Raw genomic sequence first — 19156 nt, 5'->3', positions numbered from 1 at the left:
CCTTTGATTTGCGTTTTCCTTTGTTTCTGCTACTAATGTGCCTCTTTCTTCATTCCACCTGCTTTGGAGTTGCTTTTTTCTTCATTCGTTGCCTATCTTTGGACTGCAGAGATTTCCCAAATGCAAAGGTAAAAAAGCTGAAAAGCCACTTTTATTTTTTTTTTGAGCAGTATTTTTAGTCTACCCAATGTAAGCTACTCTTTTCAAGTCTTTTTGTACTTCACATGCCCCTCATTTTACTTGCGATTGTACATGAACTAGAGGATCTCTTCTTGCTGAAAATGTCTTCTGTGGGGTAAACAAAGTTGAGGTTATATAAAAACTTAAAAACTAATGAAAATAAATTTGCAGCATTGTTTCTTGTGTGAGATGTCTCTGTCCCTTACGGATGGGGTGTGCTGTGTGTGCTCTGCACTTCGGGCAGAGTTGAGTTACTCTCCTGGGTTCAGATTTTCATAGAACCATAGAATTGTCTGGGTTGGAAGGGATCATCTGGTCCAACCATCAACCTAACTCTGATAGAAACCATCACTAAACCATGTCACTAAGCTCTGTGTCAACCCGTCTTTTAAATACCTCCAGGGATGGTGCCTCAACCCCTTCCCTGGGCAGCCCATTCCAAAGCTTCATAACCCTTTCTGGCTAGAAATTTTTCCTAATATCCAACCTGAACCTCCCCTGGGGCAACTTGAGGCCATTTTGTCTCTAAATGTAGCTCTGTGGATAACCTAGTCTGAATCACTTCATAAATTCATTTCAAAAATTCATTAGTGATATTTAAATATATATATATATATTTTTGTCTCCTGACTCATTCTAGTCTTACTTTCAAGCAGAAGGTAGTTTCATGAAATGGGAATATGTCACAAAACCATGTTACTCCCAAGTGTGTAGTAACAATGCAGTTCTTACTCTGTGGCAGATTAAAAAATAACTTGTGTATGGTAAAAATATTTGCATGTTTAAGTTGCTTAAATATTTTACAAAGCAGCCCATGTGCAGTGGAGTATTCAGCTTTACTCCCCAAAGCCCCATTTTTTGAGACTAAACTGAATTTCATAAGCAGAATTCCAGCAGGTTTTTCCATGCGTATCGATAGCTATTCATTTATAATGCAGCTCTCTGGAAGAAAAGGCACGAGAACCAAGGACTTTAAATATTATTTTTGTTATTACAATATAAATATGTTCTTTTGATAGTATTTCAAAACAACTAGCTAGGGGTTGTATAGGAACAATGTTTAAAAGTCTATATGCTAATAACTAAAGAGTCCCTACAGTGTTGTCCTGATAATTAGTACCTGAGCAAACTATAAACCTTTTTTTTCTTGTTTTCACAGGAGTCTTTGAATTAATTGCTTTTCAAAATTCAGTTATGTTTTTTGGGGGAAGGTTTAATACTGTGTAATTTCCTTTCAGTAATATTTCTTTAAATTGGCGAAATGGGTTTGAAAGGTGCTATTCCTGCTTTAAGCCTAGACTGGACATTAATTGTACCTAAATTATACACTGATTGGACTCTGTACCTGGCTGTACACTAATGGTGGCCTCCAAAGTGATTTTACAGTACTTTTTTCCAACATAATGATGTATTTTTTTCCAGCTTACTGATATACAGGTATTTAGTGTCAGGAACAGCTCTTGTTTCTTCATAATACTCAAAAATTCAGAATTGTGACTCTGTGAAATGCTAAGTTTGTGATCTCACAGCTTAGATCCAAACTTTTAGGGTGACTGTTAGTACTTTGTCACATTTTTACAGGGTGCTGGAGCACAGAAAACTCTGTGAATTCTCTTCCATCTCTGGTAGAACCTGTTCTTGATGCTTTCCCTCTTGGAGAGCCCAGGAAGGCATCTAATGTGAGTTAGTTGAAATTACTTTGTTTTGACTGGTCTTGGTCATGAGTGATGTAGGAAATGAACAAAACATCAGTAGTGAAAGCGATTTAAGTTGACATTTGGTGGTGTATTGATGAAAACCCCAATTCTAGCAACATTGTGTTTGACCCTTACGTGACTGGAGCGTTTGTTTCCCAGCCCACGGAGGAGCTGGTGGAGGTGGAGATACCTCCTGCTCTGCAGCGTACGTGCACTCTTCCATGTGGCCCATACAGCACCAACGGGGGCTTCTGCCTTCCATCATCTGCCTTCAGAGGTCTGAGGGGCTCCTGAAGGTCTAGCAGACACGATGGGCTGTGTCAGGCTTGGCAGAAAGGTAGGTGTGGTGGGGGCTTCAGCTACGTGGGCTTTCTCAGCAGAAGGCAAAGGAGATGCTTTGGGAAGGAAGCTCTGTGGTACCTGAGGAGCCTGTTTAATTAAACTGATGTGGAATTCGGGGCTCTGTACCTGCTCTGCCTTATTTTGCAGATCTGGAACCAACACGAAGCTTGAGTTCAGTCCAAGTGTGAAAATACAGTGTGTGTTTCAGGAAAAAAATACAAAAGGAATTTATAGGAAGTTGTAATTCAGTGTGTTCTGTCAGAAAATGCAGAAGTGATGTACCTCTAACTTTTGACTTGGTTTTTTCTGTCATATATCTCTGAAGGAATGTAGTCCCCTGCCTTCTGGTCAGCAGGAACGAAGAGGTCATAGAAGCATCGAGAGATCCTTTTGCTGCAAAGGGTCCTCAAATGGAATGTGTATAGGAACAATGTTTAAAAGTCTATATGCTAATAACTAAAGAGTCCCTACAGTGTTGTCCTGATAATTAGTACCTGAGCAAACTATAAACCTTTTTTTTCTTGTTTTCACAGGAGTCTTTGAATTAATTGCTTTTCAAAATTCAGTTATGTTTTTTGGGGGAAGGTTTAATACTGTGTAATTTCCTTTCAGTAATATTTCTTTAAATTGGCGAAATGGGTTTGAAAGGTGCAATTCCTGCTTTAAGCCTAGATTGGACACACTAATTGTACCTAAATTACACACTGATTGGACTCTGTACCTGGCTGTACACTAACAGTGGCCTCCAAAGTGATTTTTACAGTACTTTTTTCCAACATAATGATGTATTTTTTTTCCAGCTTACTGATATACACGTGTTCAGTGTCTTGCATTTAGGGTCAGGAACAGCCCTTGTTTCTTCGTAATACTCAAAAATTCAGAATTGTGACTCTACGAAATGCTGAGTTTGTGATCTCACAGCTTAGATCCAAACTTTTAGGGTGACTGTTAGTACTTTGTCACGTTCTGACAGGGTGCTGGAGCACAGAAAATTATGTGAATTCTCTTCCATCTCTGGTAGAACCTGTTCTCGATGCTTTCCCTCTTACAGAGCCCAGGAAGGCATCTAATGTGAGTTAGTTGAAATTACTTTGTTTTGACTGGTCTTGGTCATGAGTGATGTAGGAAATGAACAAAACATCAGTAGTGAAAGCGATTTAAGTTGACATTTGGTGGTGTATTGATGAAAACCCCAATTCTAGCAACATTGTGTTTGACCCTTACGTGACTGGAGCGTTTGTTTCCCAGCCCACGGAGGAGCTGGTGGAGGTGGAGATACCTCCTGCTCTGCAGCGTACGTGCACTCTTCCATGTGGCCCATACAGCACCAACGGGGGCTTCTGCCTTCCATCATCTGCCTTCAGAGGTCTGAGGGGCTCCTGAAGGTCTAGCAGACACGATGGGCTGTGTCAGGCTTGGCAGAAAGGTAGGTGTGGTGGGGGCTTCAGCTACGTGGGCTTTCTCAGCAGAAGGCAAAGGAGATGCTTTGGGAAGGAAGCTCTGTGGTACCTGAGGAGCCTGTTTAATTAAACTGATGTGGAATTCGGGGCTCTGTACCTGCTCTGCCTTATTTTGCAGATCTGGAACCGACACGAAGCTTGAGTTCAGTCCAAGTGTGAAAATACAGTGTGTGTTTCAGGAAAAAAATACAAAAGGAATTTATAGGAAGTTGTAATTCAGTGTGTTCTGTCAGAAAATGCAGAAGTGATGTACCTCTAACTTTTGACTTGGTTTTTTCTGTCATATATCTCTGAAGGAATGTAGTCCCCTGCCTTCTGGTCAGCAGGAACGAAGAGGTCATAGAAGCATCGAGAGATCCTTTTGCTGCAAAGGGTCCTCAAATGGAATGTATTCCTTGGTTGGCTCTGCACTTTGGGGATAAAGCAGTGCTGAAGCAAGGAAATTTCCATGGAAATTTCCAAATTTACATTACATGTGCTGAGGTAGCTTCATGAGCTTCTGGGAACGGTTCTTTCAGGCCAGGCTGGAACTCTGTAGTCTGGACTTCCAGATGTTGTGATGCCTTAGAAGCCCAGTCTCCTGCCAACTTCAAACTTCAGTCATGTTCTTGGGATAAACCCCTCGTGGTTTCCATTAACATTTCACGGTGTGTCTACTGCAAGTCCTGGTGGTGCAGAAGACAATCAGTGCTGCAGCAGAGAGCACAGGTGTCTCAGCTGGTTAATTAGGCCGAGGAGGGGAATTGAGCTCCTCCATGAAGGTGTTTGTGCCCCAAAAGGTGAATCACCAGTGCACAGGTGTTTGCATTTTTGAGCTGTTTTGAGCTGTTTCTTATGGTCCATATACCCAGTCTGTGCTCTGAGGGTTGCTTTGTATTTTGTGGTGAAATCATCTCCAGTGGTTGGAACATCTAGAGCATTGGCTTTGTAGAGTGATGCCATGGGTTTCTCTGCTGCCAGATGGACTCGGCTGTCTCCTTTGTTTCTTCCAAAGCAGAGCTGAAAGGATGTGATTTGGAGGAATACTTTTCTCCTGCAAATGATTTTAAATTTCTCCTGTTAATGATTTTAAAGCACTGATATAATACATTCTGGTATAATGTTCTCCAGAACAAAGAAGCCAACATGCAACTAGTCTTTCTAGGTTGGTACCTACAAATTAAAACCCACCAGCTGATCAGCAGCTCGTTAGTGTTCGCTGTAACGAGGGATGGCCCATGATGACCCCTCACTATGAGCCAGCTGAGGCCCAGAACTCTGTTTAGATGGTTCCAATTTATCGATGAAGCTCTAACAATAAAAACTTCTCTCCATTTCCAGTGTGGTCGTTGCGTGGGGCCTCCTCTGGTGTCTCCTTCCCCCTGTGTGTTGGTTGGTTCTTTTGGGACATCAATGGAGGATTTGGTAGGTACTTACATTAAATAATTCATCTTTTCATAGCGAGAAAAAATCATTTTGCGATGATGACAGCCAGATTGCTCAAGGCACAGATCACCCACAGTGAATTTAATTATTTGTAATTAAAAAAGAACAAATTAAATTAATTAAAAAGGAAGTATTGCTGGCTAAATACATGTTCTGTGTTAGTAACCCTGAACAGCCTCTCAACTCAGAACTGGATCGTGTATGTGGCATTTGGCACAAAGTGCCAGATTTGATGTCATGAGGAATGATGAAACCCAAGTGTGTTGAGAAGAAACAACTTCAGGACGCAGTAAGGCTGCTCGTGTCCTCATGTGCTTTGGGATCGTCTGGGCCAAATTTGGCTGCCATCATCACTGTCCTCCCTGTGACAGGAACATCTGAGCAACACCTGTCTAGAAAAAGGTACCCTCAAAGCACCTGTTACACCTACAGCAGGTGGTGTTATTTAGGTTAGATCTGAGGAGGAAATTCTTTCCTGTGAGGGTGGTGAGGCACTGGAAGAGGTTGCCCAGAGAAGCTGTGGGTGCCCCATCCCTGGAGGGGTTCAAGGCCAGGCTGGATGGGGCTTTGAGCAACCTGGTCTGATGGGAGGTGTCCCTGCCCAGGGCAGGGGGTTGGAACTGGATGATCTTTAAAGTCCCTTCCACCCCAAGCCATTCTGTGATTTATACAAGGGAGTGGTTGAGGAAATTATCCACATGAAAACGAGTTTTGATTTCTCACAAGAGTGTGTTTGATCATCCTCATTGTAAAAAAATTTCTTCCTCAGATCTAATCTAAATCTCCCCTCTTTCAGTTTAAAACTGTCCCCCCTCATCCTATGGCTCCCCTCCTTGATCAAGAGTCCCTCCCCATTTCTCCTGTAGCCCCTTTAGAGACTGGAAGGGGCTCTAAGGTCTCCCCGGAGCCTTCTCTTCTCCAGGCTGACCAACCCCAACTCTCTCAGCCTGTCCTCACAGCAGAGCTGCTCCAAACCTCTGAGCATCTTCATGGCCCTTCAACTGGGCCCTCTGCTCCAAACCTCTGAGCATCTTCATGGCCCTTCACTGGGCCCTGTCCAACATGTCCATGTCCTTCCTGTGCTGAGGACTCCAGAGCTGGACACAGTGCTCCAGGTGGGGCCTCACTAGAGTGGAACAGAGGGACAGAGTCACCTCCCTCGCCCCACTGGCCGCCTTTCTCCCAAATCCTCCTGAGACACTTTTTTTTCCTTTAGCTTTTCATCCTGACTTTTTATTTTCTTTTTTGTGGTTCATTGAGGTTCCACAGATGTCTCTCGGCGTGGGGTGATCCAGAGCAGTGAGGCAGGAAAGCGCATCGTCCTTCAAACACCAGATCCATGTATCAGTGTGAGTTCAGGCCAGGAAACATTCACAATTAATACACTTTTAGCTCCATAAACAACCCTTCAGGAAACAAGGTAACGGGAAAGGAACTCATTTTATGCAGCCACTTAGTACTTTTATAATTACAAAAGGCTCTCCACAAATGTGTCACGGTAGATTTTCTTCTTTTCCTGCAAGAGCCTAGAATTGTGACTGGTGTTTTATTTATTAGTCTTTAAGATCTTGCTACAAAATTTTCTTGTATGAATCCAAAAGATAATGGGCGTGTGCTATTAATGGATTGTTTAAAAGATGCAAATGTGTATGCAGGAGGAGATAAGAGAGTCTTAATTTAATTACTTGCAATTACTGCATTCTTGGTGACTTGCAATTGCCTGTGGGCTTTAGATAGTTGAAGAAAAAGGTGCTAATTCTATATAATTCTGAACAGCTGCTGGAGAAAGGTGTTTATGTCCATATCTTGAATTACACCAATGTGTTATTTACTTGTGCTTCAGCCACTGTCACACCTCGACACACCTTGAGACGTGAGGCTAAAACTGCTGCTTTTTTGCTTGATGGTCAGAACTCTGCAGGGAAACAAGGCCATAGAGCTGATGGGGAGAAGTTACTGTGCAAAAATGATGATCAGAACTCTGCAGGGAAACAAGGCCATAGTGCTGATGGGGAGAAGTTACTGTGCAGACAAGGATAATTAACCAATAATTAGGCAAAGAGTGGAAAATAAAATGTGGTTTTGTGTCGTATTCCAGTTGTCCTGAGCCCTCTCTGGATTTCACACCACAGGTACCAGCTTCTCTCCCAAGTGGAAGGATGAAGGTTTCTCTCCTTGCACAGTGAGTATACACAATACAGAACCTGAATCTATTGCCTAAAAACTGAATATAAAATCAGCCTGGAACCAAAAGCGTAGTTTGATGGAGCAGGATAGAAACCAGCCTGATTTTACACTAAAACACTTTTTTCTCTGACTGTGAACACAAAGATGACACTAATTAGTACCAGACTACTTATAACATAGGAAAGAGTACAAAATGGCAGGTACTGGATTTATTGAACAATAACTATTTACCCAATTTGGGAATTTCACAATCCTTAAATTTAGTGCCAGTTCTAATCTAGTGACATGATTATTCACAGTAATGAATCAAAGTAAACTCTGCAAACATTCAGACCATGCAAGAATTTGTAGCTTCTTAACACAGCTGAACAGATAGCGCCTTCTTGAAAGGAATGGCTTATTTCAAATGTTTCACTTTATTAACAATAAATTAATCCATGGTATCACTGATCAAAGGAATGGCTTATTTCAAATGTTTCACTTTAATAACAATAAATTAATCTGTGGTATCACTGATCAACAAAACACTAAAGAAACAGTGTGCAGATTGTCCACGTACTGATCAGAAAGGCAATGTCATCGCTACCTTCACAAAAATTGGAGAAATGCTGATGAACTTTATATACATATATCATTTCCAACCATCTGAACGTTTCAGCAGAAGAAATGTACTTCCACGTTTCCCCAATTTTTCTATTAAATAAGGCAATAATAAAAAGCAGAGTGTCACAACAACCCATTTAAAACTCTAGATCCGAGTCCTGACGTAATGCAGCACTCAAAAGGAATGTGCAAAAATAAACACTTGGATTTGCACTTTGATTCTGCACAAAACACTAAAGAAACAGTGTGCAGATTGTCCATGTACTGATCAGAAAGGCAATGTCATCATCACCTTCACAAAAATTGGAGAAATGCTGATGAACTTTATATACATATATCATTTCCAACCATCTGAACGTTTCAGCAGAAGAAATGTACTTCCACGTTTCCCCAATTTTTCTATTAAATAAGGCAATAATAAAAAGCAGAGCGTCACAACAACCTATTTAAAACTCTAGATCCGAGTCCTGACATAATGCAGCACTCAAAAGGAATGTGCAAAAATAAACACTTGGATTTGCACTTTGATTCTGCATTGTGTAAAATTAAAAAAAAAAAAAAAAATTAAAATCCCAACCACCAACTGTTCCAGATTCCACCGTCAGGAAAAACAAAAGAAAAGCTTCCGAAAGAATCCAACCTGACAGAGCTGTTCTTTCAGCCCGTGGCACTATTTGGAATATCTTGAGCATCTGCTAAATGCAGTTTTTGGCTGAAGCAAACCATCAAGGAATAACACTTTCACATACAGATGATGTACAAACGAGAGAGCAGTGTCAGACAGAACGGTGCTTATCCTGGCACGGGTACACACCACGGGTACACACCAGTCCAGACTAGTTTGGTTCTCCTAAGTCCTGTGCTACTTCTCAACCAGGAGACTAATCTTCCTCGATGAGACTTAAGCATTACAGACATCCAGAATGAGCTGGTGGATCAAGGGGGATGGCAGATTATTTTTATCACTATTACAGAATCACATGGGGTTGGAAGGGACCTCTGGAGATCATCTAGTCCAACTCCCCTGCCAAAGCAGGTCCACCCAGAGCAGGTTGCACAGGAACGTGTCCAGGTTTTGAATGTCTCCAGAGATGGAGACTCCACCACCTCTCTGGGCAGCCTGTTCCAGAGCTCTGCCACCCTCACAGGAAAGAAGTTCCTCCTCATGTTTAGATGGAACTTCCTCTGTTCAAGTTTGTGCCCATTCCCTCTTGTCCTGTCCCTGGGCACCACTGAAAAAAGACTGGCCCCATCCTCCTGACACCCACCCTTTAAGTATTTATAGGTGTTGATCAGATCCCCCCTCAGCCTTCTCTTCTCCAGACTAAAAAGACCCAAGTCCCTCAGCATTTCCTTGTAAGAGAGATGTTCTAGGCCCCTCATCACCTTCATAGTCCTCTGCTGTCCCCTCTCCAACAGTTCCCTGTCCTTCTTGAACTGGGGAGCCCAGAACTGGACACAGGACTCCAGATGGGGCCTCCCCAGGGCAGAGCAGAGGGGCAGGATGACCTCCCTCAACCTGCTGGTCACACTCTTCCTGATGCACCCCAGGATGCCACTGGCCTTCTTGGCCATAAGGGCACATTGCTGGCTCATGGTCATCCTGTTGTCCATCATGACTCCCAGGTCTTATTACCTGGTATTATTATCACTTTCCACTTATGTTCTATATGAGACCTGGCTTTAAACTACTTTCCACAGACACAGAGGATGAATGTGCCAGTGCAGTATCTCAAGTCCCAAGTCAGAGTCCCACCTTCCTCAACGTATACAAAATGTGTAACATCAGGAATAACTAGACTGCAGAATAAACTGAACACAACGCTCCAGCCTGGAATTAAAAGTGGTAAGATCCAGTCACTTGTATATTGTAAGAACCCAAAATCCACATAGTGTCATAGTGCTATTCTAAAATAAATGATATTATTGAAGTGATCTGACTGTAAAGACACCAGTTACCGGGGAAATACAGTGTAACATGATTACAGTTAATAATTATAGTGCAAAATAGACATTTAAGGAAAAGGATACATAGATGAATTCAGTTCTTCTAGCTGCAATATAAATGTAGAAAGCATCAGAAATGGCATTTCAGTCAAATGCAACCATTATGCTGAAATGCTGAAATAAATACATTGCAACACTGAAGCAAATCACTAATAGTTTGGGCTGAAATGTATAATTTTTATTCTGTAAAGCAAACCAGTGCTGAGTTCTACACCAAAAGAGCTAAGTCCCAAATTAAATTTAGATCTGCTTATCTCGGGAAATTTTAAGAAATTTTAGTTTTGGTGTTTATGGAAATACACTACAGAAAGGCGATCTATACATTCTACACTTTCAGTTTCTAAACTCCTTGTTATGTATGGGCTTCCTCAGATGTAGGAGGATGGACCACAGGGAAAACGGTCTCCAAACAGGCCCCCATCCTCGGGCAGTTTCCAGCCAGGCTGCCCCACTCACCAAAACAAGCACCAGCCCACAAAAAAAGGGAGCAAGGTGCTGTGTTTTCTCAGAACCAAGATGAGGGCAGGGCTTATGTCTTGGTTCATCACAGAATTGTGTTCTCCTCAACTATAAATCACTGCCCACCCCGGCAGAGCTGAGTTCTGCGGGCAAATTTCCGAGTTTTCTGCCTTCCCAGTACTCACATCTGACAGAAGTCTGTCCAGGTTGGAGTCACTGGCCAGTTTCCTTTTATCTTCAGGAAGTTCTTCCAGCTCCCCGTAGAGCTCCAGGTTGAGGCGAGCAAGTTTCTCCTGCATACTCCGCACGTGCTCCATCTGCTCTATGGAACATTCGTTTCCTAAAAGGATGAGTAACAGCTTTAGACACAGGAACCTGAGGGAGCAAAGGAAGGTGTGAAGATGCGGCTTTTTCACCTCAGAAAAGAGGAATTTAAATACCAGATTTACAAGTTCATTTGCTTTCTCAGTCATTTCTCCCTGTTTCACAGACTGAACTTTCTGCTGTCCTGTCTGGTGTTAAGTTGTGCTGAACCTGGGATAGCTCCCAAATGTACCAAACTGTTTTTTTAGAATAGATGTGGTCAGTCATTTCTCCCTGTTTCACAGACTGAAGTTTCTGCCGTCCTGTCTGGTGTTAAGTTGTGCTGAACTTGGGATAACTACCAAATGTACTAAATTCATTTTTTAGAATAGATGTGGTTTTTTCTATATTCTGAATTTATCCCCTGTATTTTTAAATATGATCACAATAAGCCTTCTTTCTAATTTTGATTAACCTTGGGGATTTCTTTCTTGTAACTGACGCTTTATATAATGCAGATGTTTCAGGTTCTCTTGTAAAATCGGTGTGGAATTAACGTAACAGTCTCACCTAACACTAACCTTGCAAAAGCACCTCTGCCTCTTTCTACTCAGCACAGGGGGGAGGAAAGGAAGCAGAAGAATGTCAGGGTTTTTCTGAAACCTCCATCGACTGTGATGTAGTAAGAATAGGGATTTCTTTCTTGTAACTGACGCTTTATATAATGCAGATGTTTCAGGTTCTCTTGTAAAATCGGTGTGGAATTAACGTAACAGTCTCACCTAACACTAACCTTGCAAAAGCACCTCTGCCTCTTTCTACTCAGCACAGGGGGGGAAAAAGGAAGCAGAAGAATGTCAGGGTTTTTCTGAAACCTCCATCAACTGTGATGTAGTAAGAATAGTAAGATGCTAAAACAGAAGAGCAAGCTGGAAAACACAACTTGCATGGGATTCCATACTCCATCGACTGTGATGTAGTAAGAATAGTAAGATGCTAAAACAGAAGAGCAAGCTGGGAAAACGTGACTTGCATGGGATTCCATTAAAGTTGTTACAAATAGTCTAAAGTGTTAATACACAGCAAAACCAGGTGCTAAATACAGTTGCTTCTTAATATTCCTAAATATCATAAATAAGTGGCATTAAATTTGGCATCTTAAATCCATAAACTAAGGTACTGCCTTTGGTGAGCAACGCTGGAAGGCACAATGAAATGGTATTTGAGTAATCACACACCAAAGACCTTACAATAGGACTATAAATTAAAAGGCACTAAAGATCTATTATTTATATTAAACTTAATTTCACACGGCAGAGACCGATATAACAAACCAGTTGACTGTCCATACAGCACATCTGGTTGTAAATGTTACCATCCTATGGCTATAAACATGATTATTGCATACAGACAATTCACGCATTTACCAAATGCTTGAAGTTTGCCGGAGTGGAAGTCGTTCAGGAGACTCAGAAGTCCCCTCTCCATTTCCTGGACATCTGAGACATCGGTGAGAAAAGAATGTTGGATGGGTGCTGCCTGTGCCCCCTTCGCTTCCCCTCCTGGAGGTTTGGCTTTCTCTTTTATTACACTGAAAAAACAATTAATGAACAAAACAAAAAGCTTACTTCCCGCTTTCATTTTCACTGAGAATCTGAAATGTACGATGAGTCTACATCTGGGTCTTGAAAATGAAATGGAAAATATATAATACATATTTTAAGTCACTCCTTTTAAGTTAAAAAATGGATGACCAGTTTGTCCTAAGAATAGAGAACAACGTCACTACACTGACAGTTTGATACTGCAAAGTAAAGGATTCCAGGAATCTGCTTTCCTATTAACAGTGGGAAACATCAATGGAGCACACGCGTGTGATGGCCATCTTCATAATTTAAAGAGGATCATTACCCAGCAATGGCACATGGGGCATTATCTACGTAACAGCACCCAAAAAGTATCTGCAAACTCTCTTTAAGCCAGAGAGAAAACCCCTCAGCCATCAGACGCCCCTGTTGGCACAAACACCTACAACCAGTGTGAAAAACAACCCGTTATAACCTAGACAGGAAGGTGACCTTGCTTCCAGATGAGTTCTCCTCGAGCTCTTTCTTCCCACTTTCAAGTAGCATCCACATTTGGTAAAACTCACCATCAAAAGCAATCTCCCAGTCCTAACACATCTGTCTGAACAGATGTTAAACGTGCTAAAAATTCTCTACCGCCCCCTCTGCAACAAAACCATCAAAATTCCTGGATTCCCCACACATTTTTCTCTAGAAGTTCCAAAACTTAAGGCAAAAAAGGAGATTTTTCTTCTCTAGCCAATATAGTGGGCTACAGGAAATTAATTTCTAGCACATTCCAGAATGGTGTGAGACTTATGTAAACTGTACAGTCAACTGCAGAACCCACCGATTCATAGCACGTTAGTATTTATTATTATTTCCCTCAAAATGTGAATGCATTTTCCCTGAAGAATAACATACAGGCAGGCTTTACATTGCAGAAATTTATTATTCATCAGGATCACTGGATCCTTCAAAGAGACTGAGCCAAAGAGCAGAGTTCAGCATTTAATCTTCAGCTAGTACTTAGGGGTCAATAAACTCAGCTGCCTCTCCCTGCTAACATTTCACTTTAAAAATCCCTCTTCACTCATTCATCTTCTGTACCTGCTACGGCCAAGACTGTTAATTTTCCTGCACCTTAGAAAATATATTTCTCAAACTGAAATAGACATGTCATCAATAACACTCAGACTATTCCAAATAGGTACTTTCTGAAGAGCTGAAGGCCTCTCTGCACACATGAGTATGGCCTGGGAGTTACCACTGCTGGCTCCCCAAACAAAAAAACACCCGGAAATTCCAGTTGTAGCTCATCCTGTTCAATTTACATCCTTCATTTCCTGCCCTACTTGTCAGTTCCAACCTTGTAGCAATGTAATATTTCATTTTTTCCTCTCAGCTGTGCTTCTGGGGCTCTGTCAAGCCCCCTACGATGCTTACGTTCCCCATATTTGATCACCATTTGATCACCCAACTCTTGCCTTTCCCCACTTGTATCCAGCTATCATCTCTTCAGCTAAATCATTATCAGTATGAGCTACAGCATCGTGTAATGTTTCATAAAGCTTACAAGGAGAGTATCAAGCACCTTCCTTTTCTGTAAAATAACCATTATATCGCATTAAACACAAATTGCTTTGCAAAAAAAAAAAAAGGCAGGTAATCAAAAATTTTCATGAGCCTGAAGCACTTCACTCTGCCCCAGCCAGCCTAAACACCCTTTAAACTGGCTGTTTTCTGCCTCTCACTTCCACTGAGCTTACAAGATGCTCCCAAACTTACCGTTTTAGCTTTGGTTTTTGTACCGCAGGCTGTGGTGCAGCGGGATTTGAAAAGGCTGTGCTTTTACTGACTGGCACCGAGCTTTTCTTGGAATTCGCAACCTGAGCGGGGTGGCTGGTAGATGATTTGGGGCTCCTCCTCTTGATTTTTCTTTCTTCCATTTCTTCCAGTTTACTGCATTTAGACTAGTTCCTCGTCCTCTGACGGGAAGCAAAAAAAGTTAAGAAACAGCCATTAAAACTGGCTTTTACAATAAAAGCAAGGGACAAAACAGGTCATAGTGCATGAAAATACAGCGTTAGTTTCTTTAAAGACAAGCAGTCACTCATTTCTTCAAACAAGGGAATCCAGTTTCTGGAGAAGCTGCCCAGGCCTGCCTGATCAGCAGAACAAACAGGAATCAAAATCTTCTGCATCAGCTTTGCCCGACAGGTACCTCAAAACGATCTGAAGCTTTGCACCCCATGGAGTATTGCTAAGAAAATAACCCTATGTCCGCTCAAGTCCACACCAATCAAAACACTGAGGAGCGCGGGTGGTGTGAGGATGCTGCCATTCCTCCTCCTCTGAAGGGAGAATCACAGAATCACAGAATCTTCTAGGTTGGAAGGGACCTTAAAGATCATCTTGTCCAACCGTCAACCTAACTGACAAAAATAGACACCCACACAACAAACAAGGAGCATCATCACTAAACCATACCTCCCAGCACTACATCAACCCGTCTTTTGAACACCTCCAGGGATGGTGCCTCAACCACCTCCCTGGGCAGCCCATTCCAATGCCTGATAACCCTTTCAGTGAAAAAATTTTTCCTAATATCCAGCCTGAACCTCCCCTGGCGTAACTTGAGGCCATTTCCTCTTGTCCTGTCGCCTGTGACTTGAGAAAAGAGACCGACCCCCACCTCTCTACACCCTCCTTTCAGAGAGTTGTAGAGAGCAATAAGGTCTCCCCTCAGCCTCCTCTTCTCCAGGCTGAATAACCCCAGTTCCCTCAGACTCTCCTCACAAGACTTATTCTCCAGACCCCTCACCATCTTTGTCGCCCTTCTCTGGACCCGCTATCGATGGGTGCCATTCAATAATAATAATAACATCGCTGCTATTACGGGGTGCTCCTGATAACCCCCTCCCCTGAGGCAACGCCTCCCCCGCAACCCACGGCCCCGCGGAGGCGGCAGAGGCTGTCTGTGAGGGGAGGCCCCGCCACGGCCGACCCTCTGGAGGGGCTCTGCCCGCTCTACCCGCTCCCCCCGCCCTCAGGCCCGGCCAGCCCCTGTTAAACGCCGGCATTTTCTTACCCCGGAGGCTGCAGACACCGCCCGTGGCTCCGTGAGGGAGAAGGGCCGTTCAACGGCCGCCCAGCCGCAGGCCCCGCCCCCCCCACCCCTACCTGTGGGGAGGCCCCGCCCCCGCGCGCGCGGACCCCCGGCCCCGCGGGGGAAGCGGCGGGAACGGCCCGTGCCGGCGCGCGAGGTCACGTGATCTGCGGCCCGCCCCCCGGTGCATTGTGGGAGTGCCCCCACATACACTTCCGGTGAGGCCTATGCAGGGGTGGAGAGGGTCTGTTCGGCCGTTAACGGGCGAGGGGCTCCCCGGTGGTGGCTGGGGGAGGAAGGAGTATGGGTCTCTCTCGGCATGGCAGCTCCCGAGGGGGACGGCTGCCTACGGTCTAGGCGCCTCCACGGGGGGGAAGGGGCCGTATCGCCGCTGCGGAACCCCCCCTCCATTCACCACCACCCCTCCATTCATCCACACACACCCCTCGGCGGTGTGCGCCTGCGTGTCGGGCTGGGCGCGGATAAAATAGGAAGTTCCGCGGCGCTGAAACGTGAAATACGGAAGGAGAGGGAAAGGGGTTGTCTCCTCCCGGGCAGTAGTGGGTTTCACGCTGCTGCGTCCAGTTCTGGGCTCCTCAGTTCAAGAGAGACGGACCAACGTAGGGCAACTCAAGGGCAGTAGTGGGTTTCACGCTGCTGCGTCCAGTTCTGGGCTCCTCAGTTCAAGAGAGACGGACCAACGTAGGGCAACTCAAATGGTGAAGGGATTGGAGCACCTTCCTTACGAGGAAAGGCTTAAAGAGCTGAGGCTCTTCAGCCTGGAGAAGAGAAGGCTGAGGGGAGACTTTATCTACGTTTACAAGTATCTCAAGGGTGGGTTGAAGGAGGATGGAGTGGACTCTTTTCAGTGGTTTCCATTGACAGGACGAGGGGCAACGGGCACAAGCTGGAACATGGGAAGTTCCACTCAAATCTGAGGAAAAACTTCTTTCTGGTGAGGGTGGCCCTGGAACAGGCTGCCCAGGGAGGGTGTGGAGTCCCCTTCCTTGGAGATTTTCAAGACCCGCCTGGATGTAGCCCTGAGTGATGTGCTCTGGGCAACCCTGCTTTGGCAGGGGAGTTGGACTAGATGGTCTCTAGAGGTCCCTTCCAGCTCTGACAATTCCGTGATTCCGTGAAAAGCGGGACTTTTGCAGCTCTGCCTGTGTCCCCCGCGGAGGTACAGGAGCTCCAGCGTGAAGGTATTTGGAGGTTCGGTGCCAGAGGGATTCTCGTCAGTGGCGGGCCCTGCGCTCCAGGTGGCAGCACGGCTTCGCAGGCCGCAGCTCCTCAAGCCTCGGCTGTTCTTCACCTTTCCCTTCGCGGCTGAGCTCTCTGTTCAGAAATAACAGTGGGTGGAAATAACAGGTCTGGTAAACAAGGACCCACACTTCTGTCATACAGCTTCCTCCCCGCCACGGGTGTTCCCGGGGGGGTTATAGGTGCAGATTAAATGAGGAGGACCTTCCTGCCACAATTAGCCTGATGCAGCTCTGTCTTTTCCAACCTCTGTTCCAGTCTTGAGTAGTTGGCTTGCAGGAACTGAATTTTCAAGGCAAGGCGTGCCTACCTAGCCTTAGCAGTTAGTAATTTCAGCTCTTTCCCCCCTCCCCAGTCTATTTCCTGGTGCTTTCTGTTGTAAAGAAACTCAATTGCATTTCTGGTCATCACTTGTCTCTTGTCAGGGTGCTCCCTGGCTTTGAGGTTTTGTGGACTTGAATGCTTGGCACATCTTTCCCAGCCAAGGCAGGTCGCTCAAGGTGTTTTTCCCCCGTGTGACAGAAGAGGAGGCTGAGGGGAGACCTTATTGCTCTCTACAACTCCCTGAAAGGAGGGTGTAGCCAGGGGGGGTCGGTCTCTTCTCTCAAGTCACAGGCGACAGGACAAAAGGAAATGGCCTCAAGTTGCGCCAGGGGAGGTTCAGGCTGGATATTAGGAAAAAATTTTTCACTGAAAGGGTTATCAGCCATTGGAATGGGCTGCCCAGGGAGGTGATTGAGGCACCATCCCTGGAGGTGTTCAAAAGACGGGTTGATGTAGTGCTGGGAGGTATGGTTTAGTGATGATGCTCCTTGTTTGTTGTGTGGGTGTCTATTTTTGTCAGTTAGGTTGACGGTTGGACAAGATGATCTTTAAGGTCCCTTCCAACCTAGAAGATTCTGTGATTCTGTGAAGTTTGTTGCTTAGAGAGATGAACTTAGCGACTCTCTCTACAATTCATCAGCTTGAATTTTTTCTACTTGCAATGAGAGCTTAGTGTTTACCCAAGAATCATGTTGTTCATAATTTGTATGTTTTCTGATGAAAACTCTCCGACGTTGCTTACACACCAGCTTGTGAAGGGCGGTACAACCCACATCACCCAGGCTGAAAGCACTTGCAAGGGTGTGTTCCAGTATAAAGCCATTGCTTGGTTTAATGGGTAGATGTACAGCTGAGGTGCCTGCCTGCATCTGTCTAGACCTTTCGTGATATCAAAAAACTGATTCTCCATTTGTACTACCCTGACCCTGAGCTGCCTTATGGATCTCGAATTAGACTTAAGGAGCTATTGGGTGTAACAGTTCCTCATCGAGAGGAACTTCACAGAGAGAGTGGTCGGACACTGGAATGGGCTGCCCAGGGAGGTGGTTGAGTCACCATCCCTGGCTGTGTTTAAGAACTGTTTAGATGTGGTGTTGGGGGATATGGTGTAGGGGAGAACTTTAGAGTAGGGTAGATGGTTGGACTCGATGATCCCGAGGGTCTCTTCCAGCCTAGATAATTCTGTGATTCTGTGAGATTGCAGTTTTGAGACTCGGTGGCCTCTTTGAGTCTGAAAAGGGGTGCTCTCACGGGGTGATTGCATCTGCAGTGACTCTCAGGTGAAGGACAAGGACTAAATGTCCACCGAAGGTTCATTCTGCAGTGAAAGCAATCCCTCGTAGCAGGACACAGCTTGGGTCTGAGGAGCTGAGTCCGTTCTGAGATCTGTGCCAGTGATGTGCTGGCAGTTCACTCGTGGGAATAAACAGTCCAGGGGTTTTTACATGTCAGATAAAAGTCTTGTAGGGAAAAAGGCACAAGTGAGAAGAAAGAAAAAAAAAAAACAAAAACAGAAAGGAAAGAGAAAGGAAGGAAGAAAGAAAAAGAAATAAAAAAGAAAAACTCTAACATTGGGGATACCTTAAACAAAAAGGTGGGAAAGGAAAGAGAAAGGAAGGAAGAAAGAAAAAGAAATAAAAAAAGAAAAACTCTAACATTGGAAATACCTTAAACAAAAAGGTGATGGTACAAGATTTAAGGGAAAGGTAGAGAAGCAGAACCATTTGTTTACCATTTGTTTGATTCTTTAATACAAAAGGCTTCTGATATCTAGTTTGGCATGTGTTACAGGGAAACAAGAGCTAGTGAAATTCACACAGGCTCTAAGCCAGGCATGAATTCTCAGCCACAGGGATGCCCAAGCAGAGTTCTCATTCACACACACACGCATATATATATATATTTCAGGGCTACAAAAACTGGAAAAGGCAAAATTTACAGAGAGATAATAATAACGTAGATACTTTTGAATGAGAGAAATACTGTTTCTGCAGGGTAACTTCAGAAATATTTGTGTTCATTCAGCTCATTTCTTGCACACTATATGAGCAAGTGGATGTACCCACCTTGCAGTTTGCATATAGAGGTGTGGTTTGTTTTTCCCCCAGTGATTAATGGTGTTCTGTGTGTGCAGAATAAAGCAAAGAGGTTTGACAGTTGAGATGGAAGGTGATTGGTATCCTTTGTTTCGACCAAAGCAGTTGAAATAGAATGTCTTATGGGCTGTTTTTAAAT

The 19156-nt window shown here is 44.1% G+C and overlaps 1 protein-coding gene across 5 annotated transcripts; it reads right to left on the bottom strand.

Moving 5' to 3' along the window:
• Positions 1–6125: 6125 nt before the first annotated feature.
• On the bottom strand, positions 6126–15402 carry CCDC28A (coiled-coil domain containing 28A). 5 transcript variants are annotated; one of them, XM_014939579.1, is made up of 7 exons: positions 15320–15402; positions 14017–14216; positions 12091–12254; positions 10546–10700; positions 9926–9948; positions 8535–8606; positions 6126–7060 (listed from the first exon to the last, which is right to left on the bottom strand). In XM_014939579.1, the coding sequence occupies exons 2-6, from the start codon at positions 14175–14177 to the stop codon at positions 8552–8554; spliced, it is 558 nt and encodes a 185-aa protein (XP_014795065.1). In that variant the 5' UTR covers positions 14178–14216; positions 15320–15402; the 3' UTR covers positions 6126–7060; positions 8535–8551. The 5 variants fall into 5 exon arrangements, with proteins under 5 accessions (XP_014795065.1, XP_014795066.1, XP_014795067.1 ...); XM_014939580.1 differs by having other exon boundaries at positions 6979–7019; XM_014939581.1 differs by lacking the exon at positions 6126–7060 and adding an exon at positions 7109–7126.
• Positions 15403–19156: the final 3754 nt, after the last annotated feature.

This window comes from Calidris pugnax, unplaced genomic scaffold (assembly GCF_001431845.1).
Source record: "Calidris pugnax isolate Ruff unplaced genomic scaffold, ASM143184v1 scaffold57, whole genome shotgun sequence".
NCBI lineage: Eukaryota > Metazoa > Chordata > Aves > Charadriiformes > Scolopacidae > Calidris > Calidris pugnax.
Note: the sequence above shows the minus strand (reverse complement) of the source record. Positions and strands in the feature narration are given on the sequence as shown.